Source organism: Zingiber officinale, chromosome 6A, assembly GCF_018446385.1.
Source record: "Zingiber officinale cultivar Zhangliang chromosome 6A, Zo_v1.1, whole genome shotgun sequence".
NCBI lineage: Eukaryota > Viridiplantae > Streptophyta > Magnoliopsida > Zingiberales > Zingiberaceae > Zingiber > Zingiber officinale.
Window position 1 is genome coordinate 114,464,649 of NC_055997.1, and position 20,116 is coordinate 114,484,764.

A 20,116-nucleotide genomic window follows, 5' to 3' on the forward strand; every position below is an offset into this window, starting at 1 on the left:
AGGAAAATGGAGGAATTAGGATTTGAGCTATAGGCGTTTTGCTAGTATTGAATCCTTGGTCGTCCTATCATGTTGGGCAAATTCAAGTATTCTTTTAGTTGGCATTAAATATTTAATTTATACTGATGAATTATGGGTTATTAAGCTGACTCATATACATTTTCATTTATTATTAGAGTAAATTAGAAACACTGTAACGAGTGATCCATCAACTCATTCTTAAATCATCTATTAAAAATATCCATTCATTAATTTGTTAAAATTTGAATCTAATCCTTAAAAATTTGAATCTAACTCTTAAATACTGAAAAAATTAAGAAAGTGTTTGCATCATTGCCTCTGGCATTTATTGAAAACATGGTATTGTCATGTTAACAGCCTCCCCTAACTGTTCCATACCATGGAAATAAAGTTCAATAAGAATCCAAATTAACAAGTATATGCACAGGAGTCCAAGGTGATGAAATCTAAATTTTAATTCCACGATCACTATAATTATTATTCCATATATTTACCAATTAAGTCGGTCGTAGAGATCAAATAAAAAAAAAATGATAAATTCAATTAACATTGATTAATTCTAGGAATGAACAGCCTAACCTTATAAAATTTTTGCATCGGCCATCAAAGATAAATCGGAAAGCGTACAAGATGTGCAGTCAGTCCAAGAGTATAATATCTTTTAGTTGAGCGTCCTATTTGGAGAAAAAGTACATACAAATATATCATAGCCAAGCATCGAACTGTGGGTACTTGAGTGATAATCTGGATATTCTACACTATAGTACCGGGGATAAATGATAAAATCAATTAGCTTTATTGAATAGCCCTACGATGACTGATCCGATCTCATGAAAATTTTCCATCAGTCATTATGATAAATTGGGAAGCACGTGTGATGGGTAACCTAAAAACCCTTGGTTGCATACCTCATTTGAAGAAATTTTTTTTATAAATATATCATAATTAAAAATTAAACTATAAATACTTAAATAATAATTTGAATATTTTATCATGACATCGTGATTCGATAGTCCCAGGATCAGGACCAGGTTCAAGCTTTTATTGTTTGCCGTTCATATTGCACATCATCATATATTTGAGCCACCTCTTGATATCATGGGAACGGAATTAGACCGGGCAATGAAGCGGCTCGATCTGCGGCTTCGATAGAAAAATCTAGAACAATCAAAATCAGACCGGAAATCACTTGATCTCCTACAGCAGTGGCCGCGACATCTGTATAAATTCCCTCCCGGTCTCAGAAACCCTACCAGCATGATCTGAGTTAGATCGGAAGATGATCCGCAACGGCCTCTCTCGAATATCGCTTCCCGCCATCGTATCGTCGTCGTCGCCGACGACGGCAGTTTCTTCTCTGCTGGATTCCACTTTGCCGTCGTACCGTACGCCAACCCGGTTCGAGTTTGCCAGCGTGGTCGATGCCTTGGATGTCGACCGCCAACCGCCTCCCAAGGTTGCCGCCGAGCCGACCCTCCTCCAGCCGCGCGTTGTGATCTACGACGGCGTTTGCCATCTCTGCCATCGAGGTGAAAAAAATGTTTTCCTTTGGTCGAATTGGGATGGGATTTGTGGTGTTTGTCGTTGATCGTTTTGTTTTGCAGATTTTCTTGCTGTTAACATCATACTGTTGATAAATATGAAAACTAGGATGTAAGCAAATTAGGAAACATAATAATCCTTATCATCTTAATTAATTGAGTGCAGTGAAGCAAGAAATTTGGGAAGCACAATAATCTCAATTAATTGACTTTTGAAAAAAAAATGCAAACCAAAGTAATTTCCACATATTGGAAATTGAAAATTCAATCAAATTATATGTTGATTTGTGTCAGGTGGCTTTTGTAATGTAATTTGAGAAATAGGAAAGAGCAAAGAGAATAACCATCTTAGGCTGGTAGAGTGGTAGTTCACTATCCAATGACTGTCGTGAGCCTCATTTTTTTTTTTCAAAGTTCATCCTGAGCATCATGCACAAGGAGAAGAGATCTTTCAATACTCATACTTTTTGATACCATGCTGTACAATGTAACTAAACATGACCAAGCTTATTGCTGTTCGATCATCAGTTTGTGGTCACTTGTGTGAATTTGTCAGTTCAGCTCAGTTCCTTTTTCATTTTGCTGTTCAGTAGTTTATGAGATTTTCTTCCTAGATTTTAGGAGTTAAACAAATTATCTCTCTCTCTCTTTTAGGCCTTAAGAATTTCTATCATAAACTCCAAAAAATATCACTATGCAATTTATCCATTCACAAAAGCTGACACCCAATATCTTTGTTGTGGATATTGGATTACAGGGGTAAAGTGGATCATCAAGAAAGACAAGTATAAGAAGATTAAATTCTGTTGTGTCCAATCAAAGACCGCTGAACCATACTTCAGATTATGCAGTGTGGATCGAGAAGATGTATTAAAACGTTTTCTGTTTGTCGAAGGACCAGGAGCATATTATGAAGGATCCACAGGTTAGCATGCATGAAGCCTGTTGATTGGTTACTTGTTCACTTGTGCATCTTGTTTCTTATTGACTTAGTTAAAGATTATTTTGATCCTGCATTGCTTGATGCTAGAAGTTTCACAAGTTGATTACTTTATGTTGTTTTTTTAATATGAACTTTCATTTTTAATAAATAACTATAGTAGATCAAGCCCACCATCATTTTTCCTGAAATTTGGTTATTCTTCTCAAGTTCTCAACAGAAACATTCAGCATCATACATGCATTAGATCTTCAAAACTGTTGTTTTTTTTTTGCCAAAGGATTTGAACTGATAGGGAATTCCTTGAGAAATAAACCAAGAATATGCATTCTTTAATTTAGTTCATGGAATGAAGTTGATAGATCAAATTTGATCCTAGTTTGATTTGTTGAAATGCCATAAGTATTTGTTAAGGAATAAATCTCCACAATGATAATATATCTTTCCAAGCAATGGTTCGTTCCATCTTCGTGTGTCTGCCAACCAGGAGAAGACTCAGCTGGCAAATCATGTCTACTCACTCTGCTTGACTGGTTTGCTCGACTTGATCGATTCTTAGCCTGTGTTGCCTGGCTTGCCCCCATTGACTATCTTGTCTTACCCCATTTATTATATGGCTTTGTTGGAATAAGGTATTCTTTGGCTAATAAACTCGAATAAGAATAAATATTCTTTAAAGAATGAAACATGATAAGAATAGATATTCCTTAAAATGGAGTATAAGGAATATTTGAGGAAAATGATTAAAGACTACCAATTCCATGAGCTACGGTGTTATGAGTTTATTTTGTAACTAAACATAACAATATTTATACCATAAAATTTCAGAAAGAATAAAAGGATTGCTTCTTTGAATGAAATTTGCCATTGATAGTGTAAAAACTTACAGTTGAACATGCATCAGTGAAACATCAAAATCACACAGATTAATATGTAGCATAATAAATGATTATTTCTTTGAACCAAACTACTCTCATTAGTGTAAGCTTATAGTTGAACATGCTGAATTTGAAATAATTGGAATAGCCACTAACAAGGTTCGGAGGGCTCAGTAAAATCAAACTTTTAATATATAAAGTACAATCATGTGCTGTTAACAAAGCATGATTACTTGCATATAATCTCCCAAGTTTTTTCATCTTCCAGTAGCTAAACTCTCCCTTTTACTCTCTTTTCAGCTGCACTTAAAGTTGCTTCTTATTTGCCATTCCCATACTCAGCACTGAGTGCTATGCTGATTCTCCCTGCACCACTAAGAGATGCAGCTTATGATTATGTCGCCAAGCATCGATACAATTGGTTCGGGAAGGAGGATGAGTGCATTGTGATGCAGGAGAAGGATTTGCTTGAGCGTTTCATCGACATGCATGAGTTGCTCGACAATGGTGGTGGTGGTGCTAGCGGCTAATTCTTTTGACCTCACGCAACATACACTTGTTTTGTGGTTCTGATACTTTGGCGAGATCGCCTCTTTTGTCCAAATTTACTGAACAACCGCAAAACTTTTGGATTTTTTAATGATAGAACACAGTTTTGTTCATTATCTATTGCTTCTGATGCTATAGATCTTGAATTGGCTGAGAGTGTAATTATATATATTGTGTTCCAACAAACCTCACTTGATTTGGGGGCCATTTTGAAAATATACGATTTAATATAATCTCATTTATTGATTCCTAGAATTTTTTGTATTCCCTAATTTTTTGATTCCTAGAATTTTTTGTATTTACTAATTTAGTTTTGTAAACAATAAAATTAATTTATTTTTAGAAAAGTACAATTTACAAATGAGAAGAATTTACGAACAAACTGCGTTAAAGGATGTGGAAATTGTGTTTATTTATTTTAATTTTAATTATAAAATATTTTCGTGTCGCATAATAAATATGAGACTAACCTTCTCTTCTCTTCCTTTCAAACGGCTGGAAAACGGTGCATTATATCCTCTTTCAACACATATTTAACGGTTCCGATTTGATCAAGATGATCCAATCCCGACGATCCGCACTGTCAAACTAAAGCATAAATATGCGCTTTGGCCACCGCCTCGCTTCTTGTCCCTCGCTCGTCGCCTGTTCTTCGTCGTCGAATCCCTCCGCTTCCAGTTCCATTAACACTTTTCCTTGGAAATTTCCAGATCTAGCTTTCCAGATCGCTGATCTCCCACCGCTTGGCGTGGTCGCCTACGATGCCGCTCTTCCTCTCGGAGGAGGAGTTCCGACTCATCTCAGATGACGCCACTGCTGTCGCACAGAGCGCTGACGCCGCCATCCGCGACCTCCACCGCCAGCTAGACACCTTGAAGGCAGAGTCCGATGCCTCTTCCATTGCAGCCGAGCAGAACTGCGCCCTCTTTGAGCAACGCTATGAGACCCTTTCGTCCGACTTGGCGCAGGTTCGAGCCGAGAACGCTCAGCTATCTGCATCCCTCGAGAAGAGATTTTCAGAGATTGCGGATGCGCAAGCTGAGAAGCACCAGCTCCATCTCAAGGCTGTGAGACCTTTGTCGCCTATCCTTGCCCTGTTCCTTTTATCTGTATCGTTTCCTTTTCTACTCTGAACATTTCCACATCTTTATTTTTAACCATGTACTTATTTTTTATGCTCTCAGATTGCAAAGGACGGAGAGACTGAAAGGCTATCATTAGAAGTAGGTGAAGTCAACAAGTCTAAACGGCATTTGCTGGAATTGCTGGAACAGAAGGATGCAGAGGTCAGAGAGAAAAACACCACACTTCAGAGCTATTTAGACAAGATTGTAAGTCTACATGCGCCATCGTTCTGATTTTTTAATGAAAAGAATGTGTCCTTCGGTCTTCAATTTTGAGGATCCACCTTCGGAACATGAGTACATATTTTTCATTTTAAAGAGCAAATAGTTTTTTTTTTAAAATTTTTTTATGTCATGGTTTATGTTCCGCATTTATAGGTCAGATAGTTTGTATATGAAACTTGGCTAATGCAGTCAAACATGTATCCTAGCTTATACTATAATTGAAATTGAACCACTGGAACATTCTCCTCCACCTTGTTTTCTGAGATATTAAAATGCAATTGCTATGCAAAATTTCCTTTAATGCAAAAATATGGGCGAACATTGATCGAGTTACTATGTCAAGAAAGGTCCTTATTGGCAGGTCAAAGCTCATTTTATTAAACTTTTCTATTTTTACTTTCTCATTTTTTTGGTTATTTATAAGAACACGTGAAGGTGCATGACTTCTTGGTGGAATCATTTACAAGACCTAACCCTAATAAAATCATATGATGGTGCTGAATCAAAAGCATCTGTATCTTGTGACTTTATTACTATTCAATAATTGCTACATCTAACCAATAACCTCAGGTGGCTAATAAGCAGGTGGAATTAGTTTGTTTTTAGCTTTATGCAGTGTCCTGAAGCTGTTGCTAGATCGTGAGGTAGCACTATACTTTGTTAGAATTGCAGTCCAAAGCAGCAAACAAAGCCTTCTCTGCTGGCTAACTAGCCTTGACTTTATCAGTACTTTTCCTCATATCACCTAGAAGGAAAAAGAGCAGAAATAGATGTTGTCTTAGTTTGAAAGGAAATTGTATGTCTATTGATACGTCTTGTAGCAATGCATTCTATTACTTTCATTTGAGTCTCCAGGTAAGGTTGATGACATGATTTGATTTATAAACTGTCAAAGTTTGCTTGTGTGGGCTTGTGGTTGTGTATGCATTCTGGATTAACTATCTTGTTTTAGTTTGTGATTTATGAGTTGATAATGTAGAATTTGTTTTTATCAAAATTGTACCATTAAAGGAAATATAGCTATATTTTGGTTTTTAAAAGTCACCCCAATCAAGCTAAATTCAATCTTTCTGCAGTACTGAGTTTTGATCGTACTTGCACTAGCATTTGATTTTTATTTGTGACCTTTTTGCTGTATTTTTATGTCAGTGCATTTGGCTCGCACGTACTGGACCTAACTAAGTTGTACATGTTTATGTTTTTTCCCTGACGAACTCTCATTATCTGTTGGCAGCCAACCTCCTATGTCAATAATTTTGATCAATATGCATTAAATCTGTTCTTGGACACTTGTTGTTGCATTCAGCTTATCTATGCTGATTGTGTTCCAGCTGAGGGTCATGGATGGTCATAGATTGAGAAAATTAAAATTTTGGTAGACTTGGTTGTGTTATTTATTTATTTTTGTTTCTGGCATATTAATTTGAATGGTCAGAAATCAAGTAAATCATGATTTTGCTTGAATTATATTGTGTTTTTTTGGTAGATTAATCTCACCGAAAGTGCTGCTGAAAAGGAGGCAAGACTGTTAGATCTAGAAGCGGAATGTGCACGCACTCGTTTTACTTGTAATTGTGTCAATCAGGTTTGTTTTCCATATTCCAATTGGTATGGTTGACTGTACAGATAATCTATTTTCTTGTAAATGTGTTATATTTCTCTGTTACATGTCTGTGAGATGAGATTCTATCGTGTGTTAGCAGTTGCTACCTTGCTTTTCTCATTGCATATACGGTCACTGATGTTGATGACCTATTTCATATTTGAATTAATCGCAATAATAATGTCTATATTACTAAATATTTTAGTTTATAGCATTTTTAATGCTGTGACTTTTTCTATCTTATATATCTTGGGTAAAACTTCAGGTTGGGCTTATTGTGTGAGTGGTTTAATGTTAGATAGGCTGATGGTCTGTTTTTTAATTTCCAGTCAGTTTAATGTCAAAACCATGTAGCCTTCTTGTGATATTTTTTTTATAGATCTACTCATTTTATCACTTTCCTATTTATGGTAAACAAACCCCATTTTGTGTTTATAATGCTCGTCCATTAGTTGTTCAAGGATGTACTTCTAATGACTATCTATGCAACAATAAAGTCACTTCACTTTAGGTAGTTCTGCCTTGGAACCTTTACATTAATGGACTTCTCAACATAGTCGTGTTTCTCTTTAATTGTTGTTCAAGGGGAGAGTTTCATGTTAGAGGTATCCATCCATGTAAAATACTTGTGTCATGCTTTATAACATGTCATATAAGCATGCAATCTTCTTAAACAATAACTTAACAACCCTGTTGTTTCACTACTTCTGTTTAAGCTTATTACTTTGATGTTAGATTTGTAGCTAGAGGAGGAGGGGTGAATAGCTCGTTGCGCTTCGGTTGCTTGCTTTGATGATGTTGTTGCAGCGGAAAACACTCAAACAACTCTCATAATGCTAACACGTAGATTTACTTTGTATCCACCTCAAGAAGAGGTGACTAATCCAAGGATCCACACGCGACACACACTCCACTAATAAAAACACTCCTTCACGGTAACTACCGAAGGCGGAGAAGCCTTGTACAAACTCTCAATAGAACAAGAAGAAAAGAAGAAGCGAATACAAAGAATCTCTTACAAGATTTACACAAATGAAAACCCTAGCTCTCTTCTTCTCCTTGTGTGGAACGCCTCCTTTGGAAGTGCAGCAACACTTTGCTCCAAGAAGCTTCAAGAACTGGCGGAGAGTTGTGGAGAAACTCACGTAAAGATTGGAATGGAGCTGGCGAAGTAGTGAGAAGAAATTGCTCGCCAATGACTTCAATTTGCACAACGATCACATCCCAATCGATCGACTGATCGATTGGGGAAGCTGAATCGATCGGCTGATCGATTCAGCCTTCTTCTGTGCTTCTCGCGACTGCACGAGAAAACTGTCTCCAATCGATCGCTCGATCGATTGGCGGTGCCCAATCGATCGATTGGCGGTGGCCAATCGATCGCCCGATCGATTGCCGGTGCCCAATTGATCGACCGATCGATTGGGAGCTCCTCTGTGGTCACGATTTTGCTTCCCAATTGATCGGCTGATCGATTGGGCCAACCTTCACTCGCGCACACAACCAATAGATCGACTGATCGATTAGATTACGGTCCAATCGATTGACCTCCCTTTGACTTGCTTAAATCAAGTCTAGGATCCCTAATTCTAACATCTGATCAACCGTGACCTGTTGGAACTCCTCATGCCTAGCATCCGGTCAACCTTGAGGATTTCTTCACCAAGTGTCCGGTCAATCCTTTGACCCGCTTGGACTTTTCTTCTCGTGCCAAGTGTCTGGTCAACTTTGAGCCACTTGGACTTACCGTTTCGTGCCAAGTGTCCGGTCCTCCATGACCCACTTGGACTTTCACCAGATGTTCGGTCACCTTTGATCCATCTGGATTTCCTTGTGCTAAGTATCCGGTCAATCCTTTGACCTACTTGGGCTTCCCAACACCGGTCAACCTTGATCCACCTGGATCTCCACGTGCCTCGCTTCACTCACCAGGTCTTTCCATTTGCCTAACTTCATTCACTAGGACTTTTCATCTGCCTGACTTCACTTGCCTAGCTTTACTCACTAGATCTTTCACCTGACTTCACTCACCAGGATTTCCCAACTGCCTAGCTTCACTCACTAGGTCTTTCACCTGACTTTACTCACCTGGATTTCCAGCTGCCTGACTTCACTCAGGACTTCCCCTCGCCTAACTTCTAGTTAGGACTTTTCTAGTCAAGTATCCGGTCAACCCTTTGACATACTTGACTCTTCTTCACATAAGACTGGTCAAACCTTGACCAGAGAAAAATTGCTCCAACAATCTCCCTAATCGGACGATTGCTCCTGCAATTTTCATATATTGTCAAACATCGAAACCTAAACATCAAGACTCAAGCTTAATCAACTTGGTTAATCTTGACCCAGGGATATTACACCAACAATCTCCCCCTTTTTGATATTTGACATTACCTTTAAGTTAGACTAATCCCATAGCCTCAACTTTTTCTTCATGCCAATGCATGAATGAGGGTTTCTTTCATTCTCTCCCTTTCCAAGAGGGCAAACTCCTTCGTTAGATAATGAAGGTATAATTTAGACCTTACATTCTCCCTCAAACTTTCCTAGAGATACAAAGGCCTAACTTAAATCCTAGATTCTTCCCCTGTTGGCACACGTCAAAAACTCTCCAAGAGTTATTCAACGTTGTTCACAACCTCACATGTTGTTCACAATACTACAATGATGGTCCCTTACCCTTCATTGTATTCAATGCTCACCCTTGAGCATTAAACCACGTCACACTGCTGATCCAAGAGCATTCATCATTCTAACAATGAAGGTCCCATATCCTTTATTGTAGTCAATGTTCACCCTTGAACATTAATCCACTTCATAATGCTCATCCTAGAGCATTCACAACTTAACAACGAAGATATCCACTCTCTATTATTTTTCAATGCTCAACCTTGAGTATTTACTCTAAAGAAGGTTAAATGACCTTCCATGGTGTTTAAAAAAAATTAATTTTCATGTCCTTAAAGTAACCCCCCCTAAAGACATGCTCCAAACTTCTGTCATTGCACTAACAATGACTTTGAATTCCTAAACCTTTAGGAATCCCAAAACTTGAAGTTTTGAGGTTCAAGAGATTCAATATTGAAACCAACCTCATCCTAAACTTCAATCTAGTGGTCCTTAATCATTGCTCCTTGTTTTCATTATGAAAACTACCCTTAAATGTATATAAATATATTCCAAGGGGTTAGAAGTGGTTAAAGGGGCTAAAAATGACTTAAAATGTTGAAATCATGCTTTCCCACCCAAAATCAGCCTTTTCAATCGATTGCCACTCGTTTCAATCGATCCACTAATCGATCCGCAAGCTTCTGCTCGCAGAAAACCTGCTTGAGTCGATCGATTGATCGATCCAGCACAGTTGAATCGATCGGCTGATCGATTTAACGAGCTTCTACTCGCGATAATACCTTTCTCAATCAATCGCCCGATCGATTGATCGATTAGAGGTCTGATTTCCTAAAATTCTATTTCAGCGAAATTCAGAAATGTTCTAAAAATTCTATAAAATTCTAAAAATTATGAAATTTCTTGTAGACATTATTTAGGGTATATACTATTATGGAAAAATGATTTTCTAAGAAAATACACTTTATTTTCAAAGATTGACACAAACTTGAAAACTTATAAAAAATTCAATGTTTCTTCCAAGTTTGTGTTTAACTTTTCAATGATGATTGCTATAAAAAAAATAGCCTTCACCAAGGTTTTCCAAAGTTATTTAAAATGTTTTTCAAAATCAATTTCCAACCATGTTCTTTGGGCTCAATGCATATGACTTGTATATTAGCCTTCCCAATGATTGAAGTACACATAACTATGTGTTTAGATGAAATCAAAACTTAAATATATACACTAAATCAACATCTTGAGTCTTGTTCATCATCCTAGCATCTCACTTGTATCTAATATGCACTAAAACATATACAAGTCACCTTATGGTCTTTGTGAGATGTAAATTTTGGTTTTGCCCTAAAATAAGGATCATGCATATGTTGGATCGTAAATTCATCAAAACTAACTTAACCTATTTTGTCATTCATCAAAACTTGAGTTAGACCGTTAGTGCTAACTGCACCAACAACATATCTATCTAGGCATTTTAGAAATTTATGAACATCCACCTAACATGTCACTTATTAGTAAATGCCACTATCCTTAATTATAAGGAAATTAAAATAATGCATGATGAGTTATGACATACATCAAAAAGAAATAATTTTCAAAAGAAAATATACTAATGCTACATGATATGACATGGTATTTTTTTATTTGTTTTTCATAATAAACATGAATGCAACATATGATGTCATGACATATGATGGGCAAATAATCATGACAATTAGCATAAATAAAATATATTTAGATATTCTATCTAAGTGTCCTTAATCCTTAGCTAAATCTAAAATTGATCCTAGATTGCCCTCATTTTCTCAGGAAAATGTCAAAATCCAACTTGACATTTCTTTTGTCCTTTTCCATTTGTGCTAATTAAAATTAAGTCCAATTCCTCAAATTTTAACATATTTTAATCTTCCAAAGAGTAATCGATTAATCCTTATCATTTTTAAAGGTTAACAAAAACCTTGAAAATACCTCCAAGTGTTAACTTTATCAAGGTTGGGTTAACCACCCTTCTCATTTGGAGTTGACAGTCTCTTAACTCATCTAGGGTGTAGAGAATATGTTCCTCGGAACCCAAAACCTATTGGTTCTCCTTGGATGCTCTAGGTACTCACTAGGGATAACTTCCCTAGATACCTTCTTAATGACCTTTCTAGGCTTCGTAGAAGCCTTTGTCACTTCCTCTAGGTCAACTCTAGGGGTTGATCTTCTTAGTGACTTTCTTGGACTTCTTAGAAGTCTTAGTCACGTTGGTCTTTCCAAAAATACTCCTAGGGATAATTTCCCTTGTACTTTTGACTTGACTACTAGACCTAGGGTTGGTTCCATAACTATATGGAACCCTATGGTATGAAGCCACATCCTTCTTAGCCTTAGGTTTGTATCCCAAACCTCTATGGCCATAGGACGACTCTTGTTTATCTAAACCTAGGTTTTGCTCATTTTGACCCTTAAAAATATTTTCCATTTTTTTTAGGGTCTTTTCTAATTTATCAAGCCTTGACTTCAAGGCTTGGTTTTCCAACCTTAAATCCTTAGATTTTGGTTTTTCTTGATTCCTATGAATATTTTTGTTTTTAGGCCTATAACTAAAATCCTTAGAGTTATTGCCCAATTTATTATCTATTTTTCTAGCCTTAGATTGAGTGGTTTTAGCATGATAAGCTACATAATTTTCATTAACTCTATTATGCTTTTTATTTTCATGATAAATAACATTAAAATGATATAAATTATTTCTAGCATGCTTTTTACCATGATTTAAAGGAATTGGCTCAATAAATGATACCTTGAGTTTGCTTTTAAGAGCTCCCCCTTGATTTGAGCTTCCTCCTTTTACTTTGGCCGGTTTCTTCCCCTTAGGACATTGACTCCAATAATGCCCCTTTTGATAACACAAGAAATACACAATGTGTTCCTCGCTCTTCTTTGTGACAGGGCCAGTCTCCTTGGGCTTCTCCTTATCCTTAGGTGCCACTTGACCCTTCTTCTTGGCCAATTTATGACACTTGCTTTTGTAGTGTTCTCTTTCCTTACACTCAAAGCAAATGATATGATTTTTATTATTAACAATTGAAATTGCTATACCTTTGCTTGTAGGGGTGACACATGATCCTCCATTTGATTTTTCTTGATTCGTGGAGGTGGCACCATCTTTTTCTTCTTCATTTGACCTGGAGGTGGAAGCTTCTTCTTGATCTGGTGTCAATACATGACGCTCCCCCTCAATCCTAGAGGTGGAGGTTTCTTCATCTCCATCCTCTTGCTCATTGAACAAAGAGTATGCTCTCTCTTTGTTGTGCCTCGTTGAAAATGAAGCTTCTTGGATCTCTTGATCTTGATCCAATGAGTCGCTCTCTTTGGATTCTTCTTGGTTTGGTAGAGGGGATCTCATGGAGTTTAGCCAATTTGCTCCATAGCTCCTTGACATCTTCAAATTCTCCTATTTGTTTCAAAATGTTGTTCGGCAATATGTTGACCAATACTTTGGTCACTTTGTCATTGACCTCGCTTCTTTGAATTTGCTCTGGGCTCCATTTATTTTTCTTGAGAATTTTGCCTTTTGAATCTTTTGGAGCTTCAAAGCCTTCCATTACAGCAAACCATTGCTTTATCTTCATCATGAAGAAATTCTCAATTCTTGATTTTCAAAAATCGAAACTTGTCATCGATGTGAATGGTGGAGGCACCCTTGTGTCGAATCCGAGTCCATCTCAGAATTCCATCTTGAAGTTGAGCCTTTGATGAAGTCTTTGACTTGTTGAAATTTGCTTCAACTTCTTCTCCCTCTATCTTGTTGCCCTTTTCGGTGAAGAGCGACCTTGCTCTGATACCATTTGTTAGGGTCGATTTGTAGTTAGACCGGGGGGGGGGGGGGGTTGAATAGCTCGTCACACTCTGGTTGCTTGCTTTGATGATGTTGTTGCAGCGGAAAACACTCAAGCAACTCTCACAATGCTAACACGTATATTTACTTTGTATCCACCTCAAGAAGGGGTGACTAATCTAAGGATCCACATGCGACACACACTCCACTAATAAAAACACTCCTTCACGATAACTATCGAAGGCGGAGAAGCCTTGTACAAACTCTCAATAGAACAAGAAGAAAAGAAGAAGCGAATACAAAGAATCTCTTACAAGATTTACGCAAATGAAAACCCTAACTCTCTTCTTCTCCTTGTATGGAACGCCTCTTGACCTTGGAAGTGCAGCAACACTTTGCTCCAAGAAGCTTCAAGAACTGGCGGAGAGTTGTGGAGAAACTCGCGTAAAGATCGGAATGGAGCTGGCGAAGTAGTCACAAAGAAATTGCTCGCCAACGGCTTTAACTTACGCAACGGTCACATCCCAATTGATCGGCTGATCGATTGGGGAGGCTGAATTGATCAATTGATCGATTCAGCCTTCTTTTGTGCTTCTCGCGACTGCACAAGAAAACTGACTCCAATCGATTGCTCGATCGATTGGCGGTGCCCAATTGATTGGGAGCTCCTCTGTGGTCACGATTTCGCTTCTCAATCGATCGGCTGATCGATTAGGCCAACATTCACTCGCGCACACAACCAATCGATCGACTGATCGATTGGACTGCGATCCAATCGATTGGTTAATCGATTAGCCTCCCTTTGACTTGCTTAAATCAAGTCTAGGATCCCCAATTCCAACATCCGGTCAACCATGACCTGTTGGAACTCAGTTCCAGCATGCCTAGCATCCGGTCAACCTTGACAGGACTTCTTCACCAAGTGTCCGGTCAATCCTTTGAGCCACTTGGACTTTTCTTCTCGTGCCAAGTATTCGGTTGACCCACTTGGACTTACCGTCTTGTACCAAGTGTCCGACTCTCCATGACCCACTTGGACTTCTACCAAATGTTCGGTCACCCTTGACCCACCTGGATTTCCTCGTGCCAAGTATCTGGTCAACCTTGACTCACCTGGATCTCCACGTGCCTGGCTTCACTCAGTAGGTCTTTAACTTCACTCATTAGGACTTTTCATCTGTCTGACTTTACTCACCAGGACTTTCCATCTGCCTAGCTTCACTCACTAGGTCTTTCACCTGTCTTCACTCACCAGGATTTCCAACTGCCTAGCTTCACTCACCAGGACTTCCCCTCGCCTAACCTCTAGTTAGAACTTTCCCAGTCAAGTATCCGATCAACCCACCTACTTGACTCTTCTTCACATCAGACTGGTCAAACCTTGACTAAAGGGGAATTGCTCCAACAATCTTCCCAATCGGATGATTGTTCTTGCAATCTTCATATATTGTCAAACATTGAAACCTAAACATCAAGACTCAAACTTGATCCAACTCAAGTTTAGTTAACTTGGTCAACCTTGACCCACAGATATTCTACCAATAGTTAGAACTCTAAGAACATTTGATGTCAAAAGTGTATACTTTTTTTCTTGATTTATGGTTCTCACAAATTTCCACCTGATTTCTTTTGATGATCATCATACAATCCTACCTAATCATTTGTTCAATTTTTTATTTCTAGGAGAAGGAACTTCTTGAAAAGCACAACACATGGCTTAATGAGGAATTTTCCATGAAAGTTAACTGTCTAATTGAAGAACGAAAGGCACATATGGAAGTTGTAGCAGATTTATCCGCCAAACTTTCTGAGGCAAGCGTTCTTGCCTGAAAAATGTTTCAGTGTTCTAGCTTCAGAAATTTGCTATGATTTTTTTTCTACATTATCCACAGTCTGAGAGGCAGATTAATGACTATTCTAGTTCACTTAAACACAGTACTGAAAGGGTGGATGAGTTGGAGGTTAAAAATGCTTCCTTGGAAAAGGTAATCTATTCTTTTGCAAGAGTTTCTTTAATTCACGACTCTCCTGACAGGTTACCGACAGTTAACTCATGTCTAGCCTGAAAATATGCAGGAACTTTGTTCATCCAAGGATTCTGCGGCAACCAATGAAGTGCAACTCACATCTGAACTCTCAACTGTCAGTATTATCTTTGATTCAGTTTGGTACTATTTTGTGGATGCTATTCTGATGTTTGGGAAATATCATGAGAAAAATTGGTCTGCTTTTTCTATGTTTGAGCCTTTGTTGTTTATGTATATAATACATGGAGTTGATTTACAGTGGAAACTAGGAATGATGATCACGATATCAACTGAGCTAAACAAAGTTTAGGTTCAGTACATGATAGTACTCTAAAAAATTTAATGCAACCTATGACCACTCAAGCTATTTCATAGATTGGAAATATGCATGTGGTCAATATGAAGAAAATATTTAAAACTGATTTTTCTTAATAGAAGTGCATGACATGACCTTGCAAGGTTTAGTTAGGAGTAATTAGGTGTAATTAAATGTATTTGTGTTATAATTATGTGTGAACTGGGATGTTTAAAGTTAGATTTTAAGTAATTAAGTTCCACTTATGTCTAATTTGGGTTTAAAATGACTGATTAAGGAATATGCATGAATCAATTTGGTTAATTTAGGATTGACCCCAACTTGAATTAGTTCGAACCGTTTGATTCAGACAAGCTCAAGTTCAGTTAGGGATTTTTTGGGTATTAAAATTTTTCCTCTCTTCCTCCTAATCTCACTAGCCCCCTCCTCATTCCTTGTATGGCATGACACAAGCTTTCTCTAGGCCCTCCTTGCTTGTGAGTGCTCCCACCCCGCCCTTCCTTCTCCCAAATTAGTGCAGGAACATGCTTGCCCTTGCGCTTTTGGCTTGTGGCCAACTCTCCACCTCATGCAGCCGGCTTACATGACCTGCTTTGCAGCTTTTATTGTTGTAACATTATTTGTTGTGCAACGTCTGCTCCATGCCGATGCTACCAACTAAGTTCTTTTCCTCATGTGAGTCCAAACCCTAATCCTCTCATCTTCTCTATTGAGATAAGGCAAACTGGCTCTCTCCTTCCTTTTTCTTGTAGCAGCCTGACCTCTCTCGTTCAGGAAGCAGCAACCCCTCCAACCATTTTCTCCAGGTGCTTCTGTAGTCCCTTTGCCAGACAGTCACAAAAAAAGCTGGCACATCATTGGAGTCCTAATTGTTTCCCTTGTTATGACCTTGCAACATCTCATCTCGTCAGTATGTCATAGCAGGTTTATGTTTTCAGTGATACAAGTATTTGCCTTTTAATAGCAGGTCTCATCTGATCTTGTCTGTCAATCATATCTTTTTGTTTGATAGGCTGAATCTCATAACAATAATTGGAAACCAATTGAGCTAATATGCTTTGGCCTTTGGGAAGTGAGCTAATGCCTCAAGGTAGACCTTTTGTGCTTCGTTGTTGTGGGCATTCTTGGCAATGACTGTGTTATAGATCGTGGCATTTATTTTCATATTTATATTTGATTAATTAGAGTCGTTAACATTCAAATTAGGTATTTTGAGTTAACCTAGGAGTGAGAACAAATGTTTTTTCATTGTGTATTGACCCTATTGAGTTGGTTGTCCAGGCACATAGATGGAGCTAATGATGTAGAGATGGATGATCTGGTCGTGATGACAATCTATCAAGCTTGATAACATTAAGGTGATATACGTTGGTCATTCTATTAGGAGAATGATTGAGGTTATGGTGGGAATCATGGGAAATATTTGGATGATTTTGGGGGAAATTGTAGGTAATATTAGTATTGGCTTATTGGATTAAGATGAATTATTTTTGCAGAGTGTTATATAATATTATGGAATCATGACTGTGCATAGATTTGAGTTTAAGGGAGAATTGTCTTAAGTTTAAAAATGATTGATTATCACAAGGTTGAATTGTGTGGTCATTGAGCTGGACCGGTATTGGAGAAATTAACTTTGATGGTGCGTTATGTGTAAAGGTTTAATGTTGGTTCAAATTGGGAATCAAATCAGTAATTAAGGTTTAAATTGTCTTAATCAAGAAGTATGAATGACGTGGTAACTTTGAGATTTGAGGCAAGGAAAATATTGGGGTGATCATGATGGAGGTCTGAGGTAATATAGTATTAATTTATCAAATCCAAATGATTTATCGGGGAGTGTTATCTAATATTATGCAATTATGATAATTTATAGATTCTGATTTTATGGGACAATTGCTTTAATATTTAAATAATTGATTATGATGATGTTGAATTGTGAGATCATTGATGTTACTCAGGATTGGAGAATTAACTATGATGGTGAGTTAGTAAATCTACTTATTGAGGATATGCTACTTGAGAATAGATTGGTTCAAATTTTAAATCCAATTAGTAATTAAGGTCATAATTATCTTTACCGAGAAGTATGCATAATGTGGTAACTAAAAGATTTGAGGTGGCATATAGGTGTATAAATTTGATGTTAGTGAAGAGGGTGATAACAGAAGTCTCTTGGGCCTTGATCTCAACATATCGGATCTTAGTGAGAGTCCAATTTATGTTTTAATCTGTCAACTTGGGTTGTTGGTGACTTTGTATTCTTATTCCTTTGTTGTTCATATTATTGTTGATTTCCAATGATTTGCTCATATGTGAGATCTCATGATGTATGCTCATGTAATATATGAGTGGCAACATATGATATTTTATATCATGCCAGACCATTATTTGTTAAGCCATTCATGCTGGGTATTATGTCATGTATATATGATGTTTTATATGATTGGTTTTATATGACATTGTTTTAGGTGGTCTAGCAAGTGGGAATATAGGCTAAATATGTTGTTTTTGGATTAATCATGTAATGTAGTTGTTTAAGTGCTGGTTCATATTTACCAGGTCAGGTAGCTAGAGTTATAGGTTAATATTAGATAATTTATCGGCAGATAAGGATCTACTGGATGACGAGTCTATTGTAGATAAGTGCTTCAGTGGATGATGACTATTAAGGATGGGATGGGGCCTTTACGGATGATTACTCTATTGTGCATGAGGCTTGTGGCCTGTAGGATGATTTTTTAATTTTTTTTTAAATTTTTTTTTTTTGAGTATTTTAGCAATCATGCCACTTTCTAGCACCTTGGCCATACATTTTCCATTTTATTGACTGATGGATGCAGGATGATTATGCTAAATTTGGTAGTTATTAACATGGTAGAGCATATCGACACCATTCTCTGTTCTAGAGTGGGAAATTACAATGATTCACCTAATGGGTGCAACTATGCTTGTTATTTAGGTTTGCAATCAATAGATACTGTGCTGATAACAACTTAGAACAATGTATATCCCTTTAGTAGATGTGGAACTCATGGAGTTGGCCATTGCATGGTTTGCTTTGTGCGGTGTGATTTTTTGTAGTAGATTATGTTGGAGTTAACATAGGGTAGTCATGATAGATGTTCATTGCAGTGCCAGTGATGTAATTTCATCTTGTCATTTATGTCATGCATCATTGACGAATCTTTGCTGTGACTTATTCATACCTATATTCATGCTGCTGTTCACTTTCCTTATATGCTCTTCATTTCCAAATTTTTCTATCAAGTCGGTTTCGGTATATTCTCGAGGGTAGCAGTTGCTTCTTGATTTTGTTATATTTCTTGTACCGACATTGCTCTAGATCATGCACACTGAAGGAAATTTGATGTTTGACGGATTAACTTTAGGTAGTGCCAAGATGCATGTAAGGGGCTAATTCTAAAAAAATTAATCCCTAGGTATCTCCCTAGATACATATATTAGGTCAGAGCATATATTCTGTAGTAGGCCCTCAACCCTTCGTCTTATGCTGTTTCAAAAATATATTATAGAGCTTTAGATTTAACACTTATTATAAAGTTGTCTGACCATTCATTGGGACCTTCGCATTGGTGGGTGCTTCGTGCACCGATTTGCCCTTTATAAAGTTAAATTCTTGGGTCTCTTAGAAGCTTGATCATGAAATCCATTGGTCATGGGGACAAAGATAGAATGATCGTTTTAATTGCACTTTTTACAAAATAACAATATATTTAATGAATTTCATTCTTTTATTAAAGTTCAATTTGAAAGCAATGTGTTTAATAGTATTGTTTAAAGTTTTGTTCTCTGCTAAATATTTTGTTGTGCCCATTCATCGACATGCGAAATAGTCGAAAACTCTCTTGCATGACTTATTTAGATCCTTGGCTTCTCCTCCATGCGGTATGAAATTGACACACCACACTCCTCTGCATTGCTACTCCACATGGAATGAACCAAACTAAGCTCCCTTTTCATGCAATGAACCAAACTAAGCTCTTCTTCCTCCACACAATACCTCCTCATCACATGGAATGAAAGTGACGCTCCTCTTCCACTGTATCCCTCCTTCACACAAAACAAAAGTGCAAGCCACCACCTTCCACGGTCACTTCTCCCCCTCCGCACTGACTCTATGTTGAAACCCTAGGTATGCCAGGTAAGTTTCTCATCCGCACTCTTCTTTTCTTTGACCTTCTTCCTCCTCTCCTTCCCTATTCTCTTACGTCAGCATATCTTCACACTGATACCGATACTGATGACACCATTTGAGCTGGCCAGCGACAAAGCCTCGGCTTAACTTGAGATTTCAAATCATGCATAACAGCCTCGTCTGATTATCATAATATATCTTCATTGGATCAACAAGAACATTGCATAGTTCATTTGTTAGTTGATTATGCCAAACAAACCTGTATTGATCAAGGGCCATACA

General features: G+C 37.6%; 2 protein-coding genes across 2 annotated transcripts in view; both read left to right on the top strand.

Moving 5' to 3' along the window:
- The first annotated feature begins 1,220 nt into the window (after positions 1–1,220).
- LOC121997552 (uncharacterized protein YuxK-like) lies at positions 1,221–4,184 on the top strand. Its single transcript, XM_042552023.1, has 3 exons — positions 1,221–1,550; positions 2,320–2,487; positions 3,681–4,184. Exons 1-3 carry the CDS (start codon positions 1,301–1,303, stop codon positions 3,908–3,910), a joined length of 648 nt encoding a protein of 215 aa, XP_042407957.1. The 5' UTR covers positions 1,221–1,300; the 3' UTR covers positions 3,911–4,184.
- A 380-nt stretch (positions 4,185–4,564) lies between these two features.
- LOC121997553 (nuclear-pore anchor-like) overlaps positions 4,565–20,116 on the top strand; it is a 69,283-nt gene continuing 53,731 nt past the window's right edge. Inside the window, exons 1-6 of the mRNA XM_042552024.1 lie at positions 4,565–4,996; positions 5,114–5,260; positions 6,765–6,863; positions 15,016–15,144; positions 15,225–15,317; positions 15,409–15,474. Of these exons, the coding sequence (XP_042407958.1) occupies positions 4,691–4,996; positions 5,114–5,260; positions 6,765–6,863; positions 15,016–15,144; positions 15,225–15,317; positions 15,409–15,474 (840 nt within the window). The 5' untranslated portion in view covers positions 4,565–4,690. The remainder of the gene's footprint in view (positions 4,997–5,113; positions 5,261–6,764; positions 6,864–15,015; positions 15,145–15,224; positions 15,318–15,408; positions 15,475–20,116) is intronic.

Excerpts from the sequence above, each read along its gene's own strand:
- LOC121997552 (XM_042552023.1), top strand. The coding sequence starts at position 1,301 with ATGATCCGCAACGGCCTCTCTCGAATATCGCTTCCCGCCATCGTATCG. Across the intron at positions 1,551-2,319 it reads TTGCCATCTCTGCCATCGAG|GGGTAAAGTGGATCATCAAG; the intron begins GTGAAAAAAATG and ends ATTGGATTACAG. Across the intron at positions 2,488-3,680 it reads ATATTATGAAGGATCCACAG|CTGCACTTAAAGTTGCTTCT; the intron begins GTTAGCATGCAT and ends CTCTCTTTTCAG.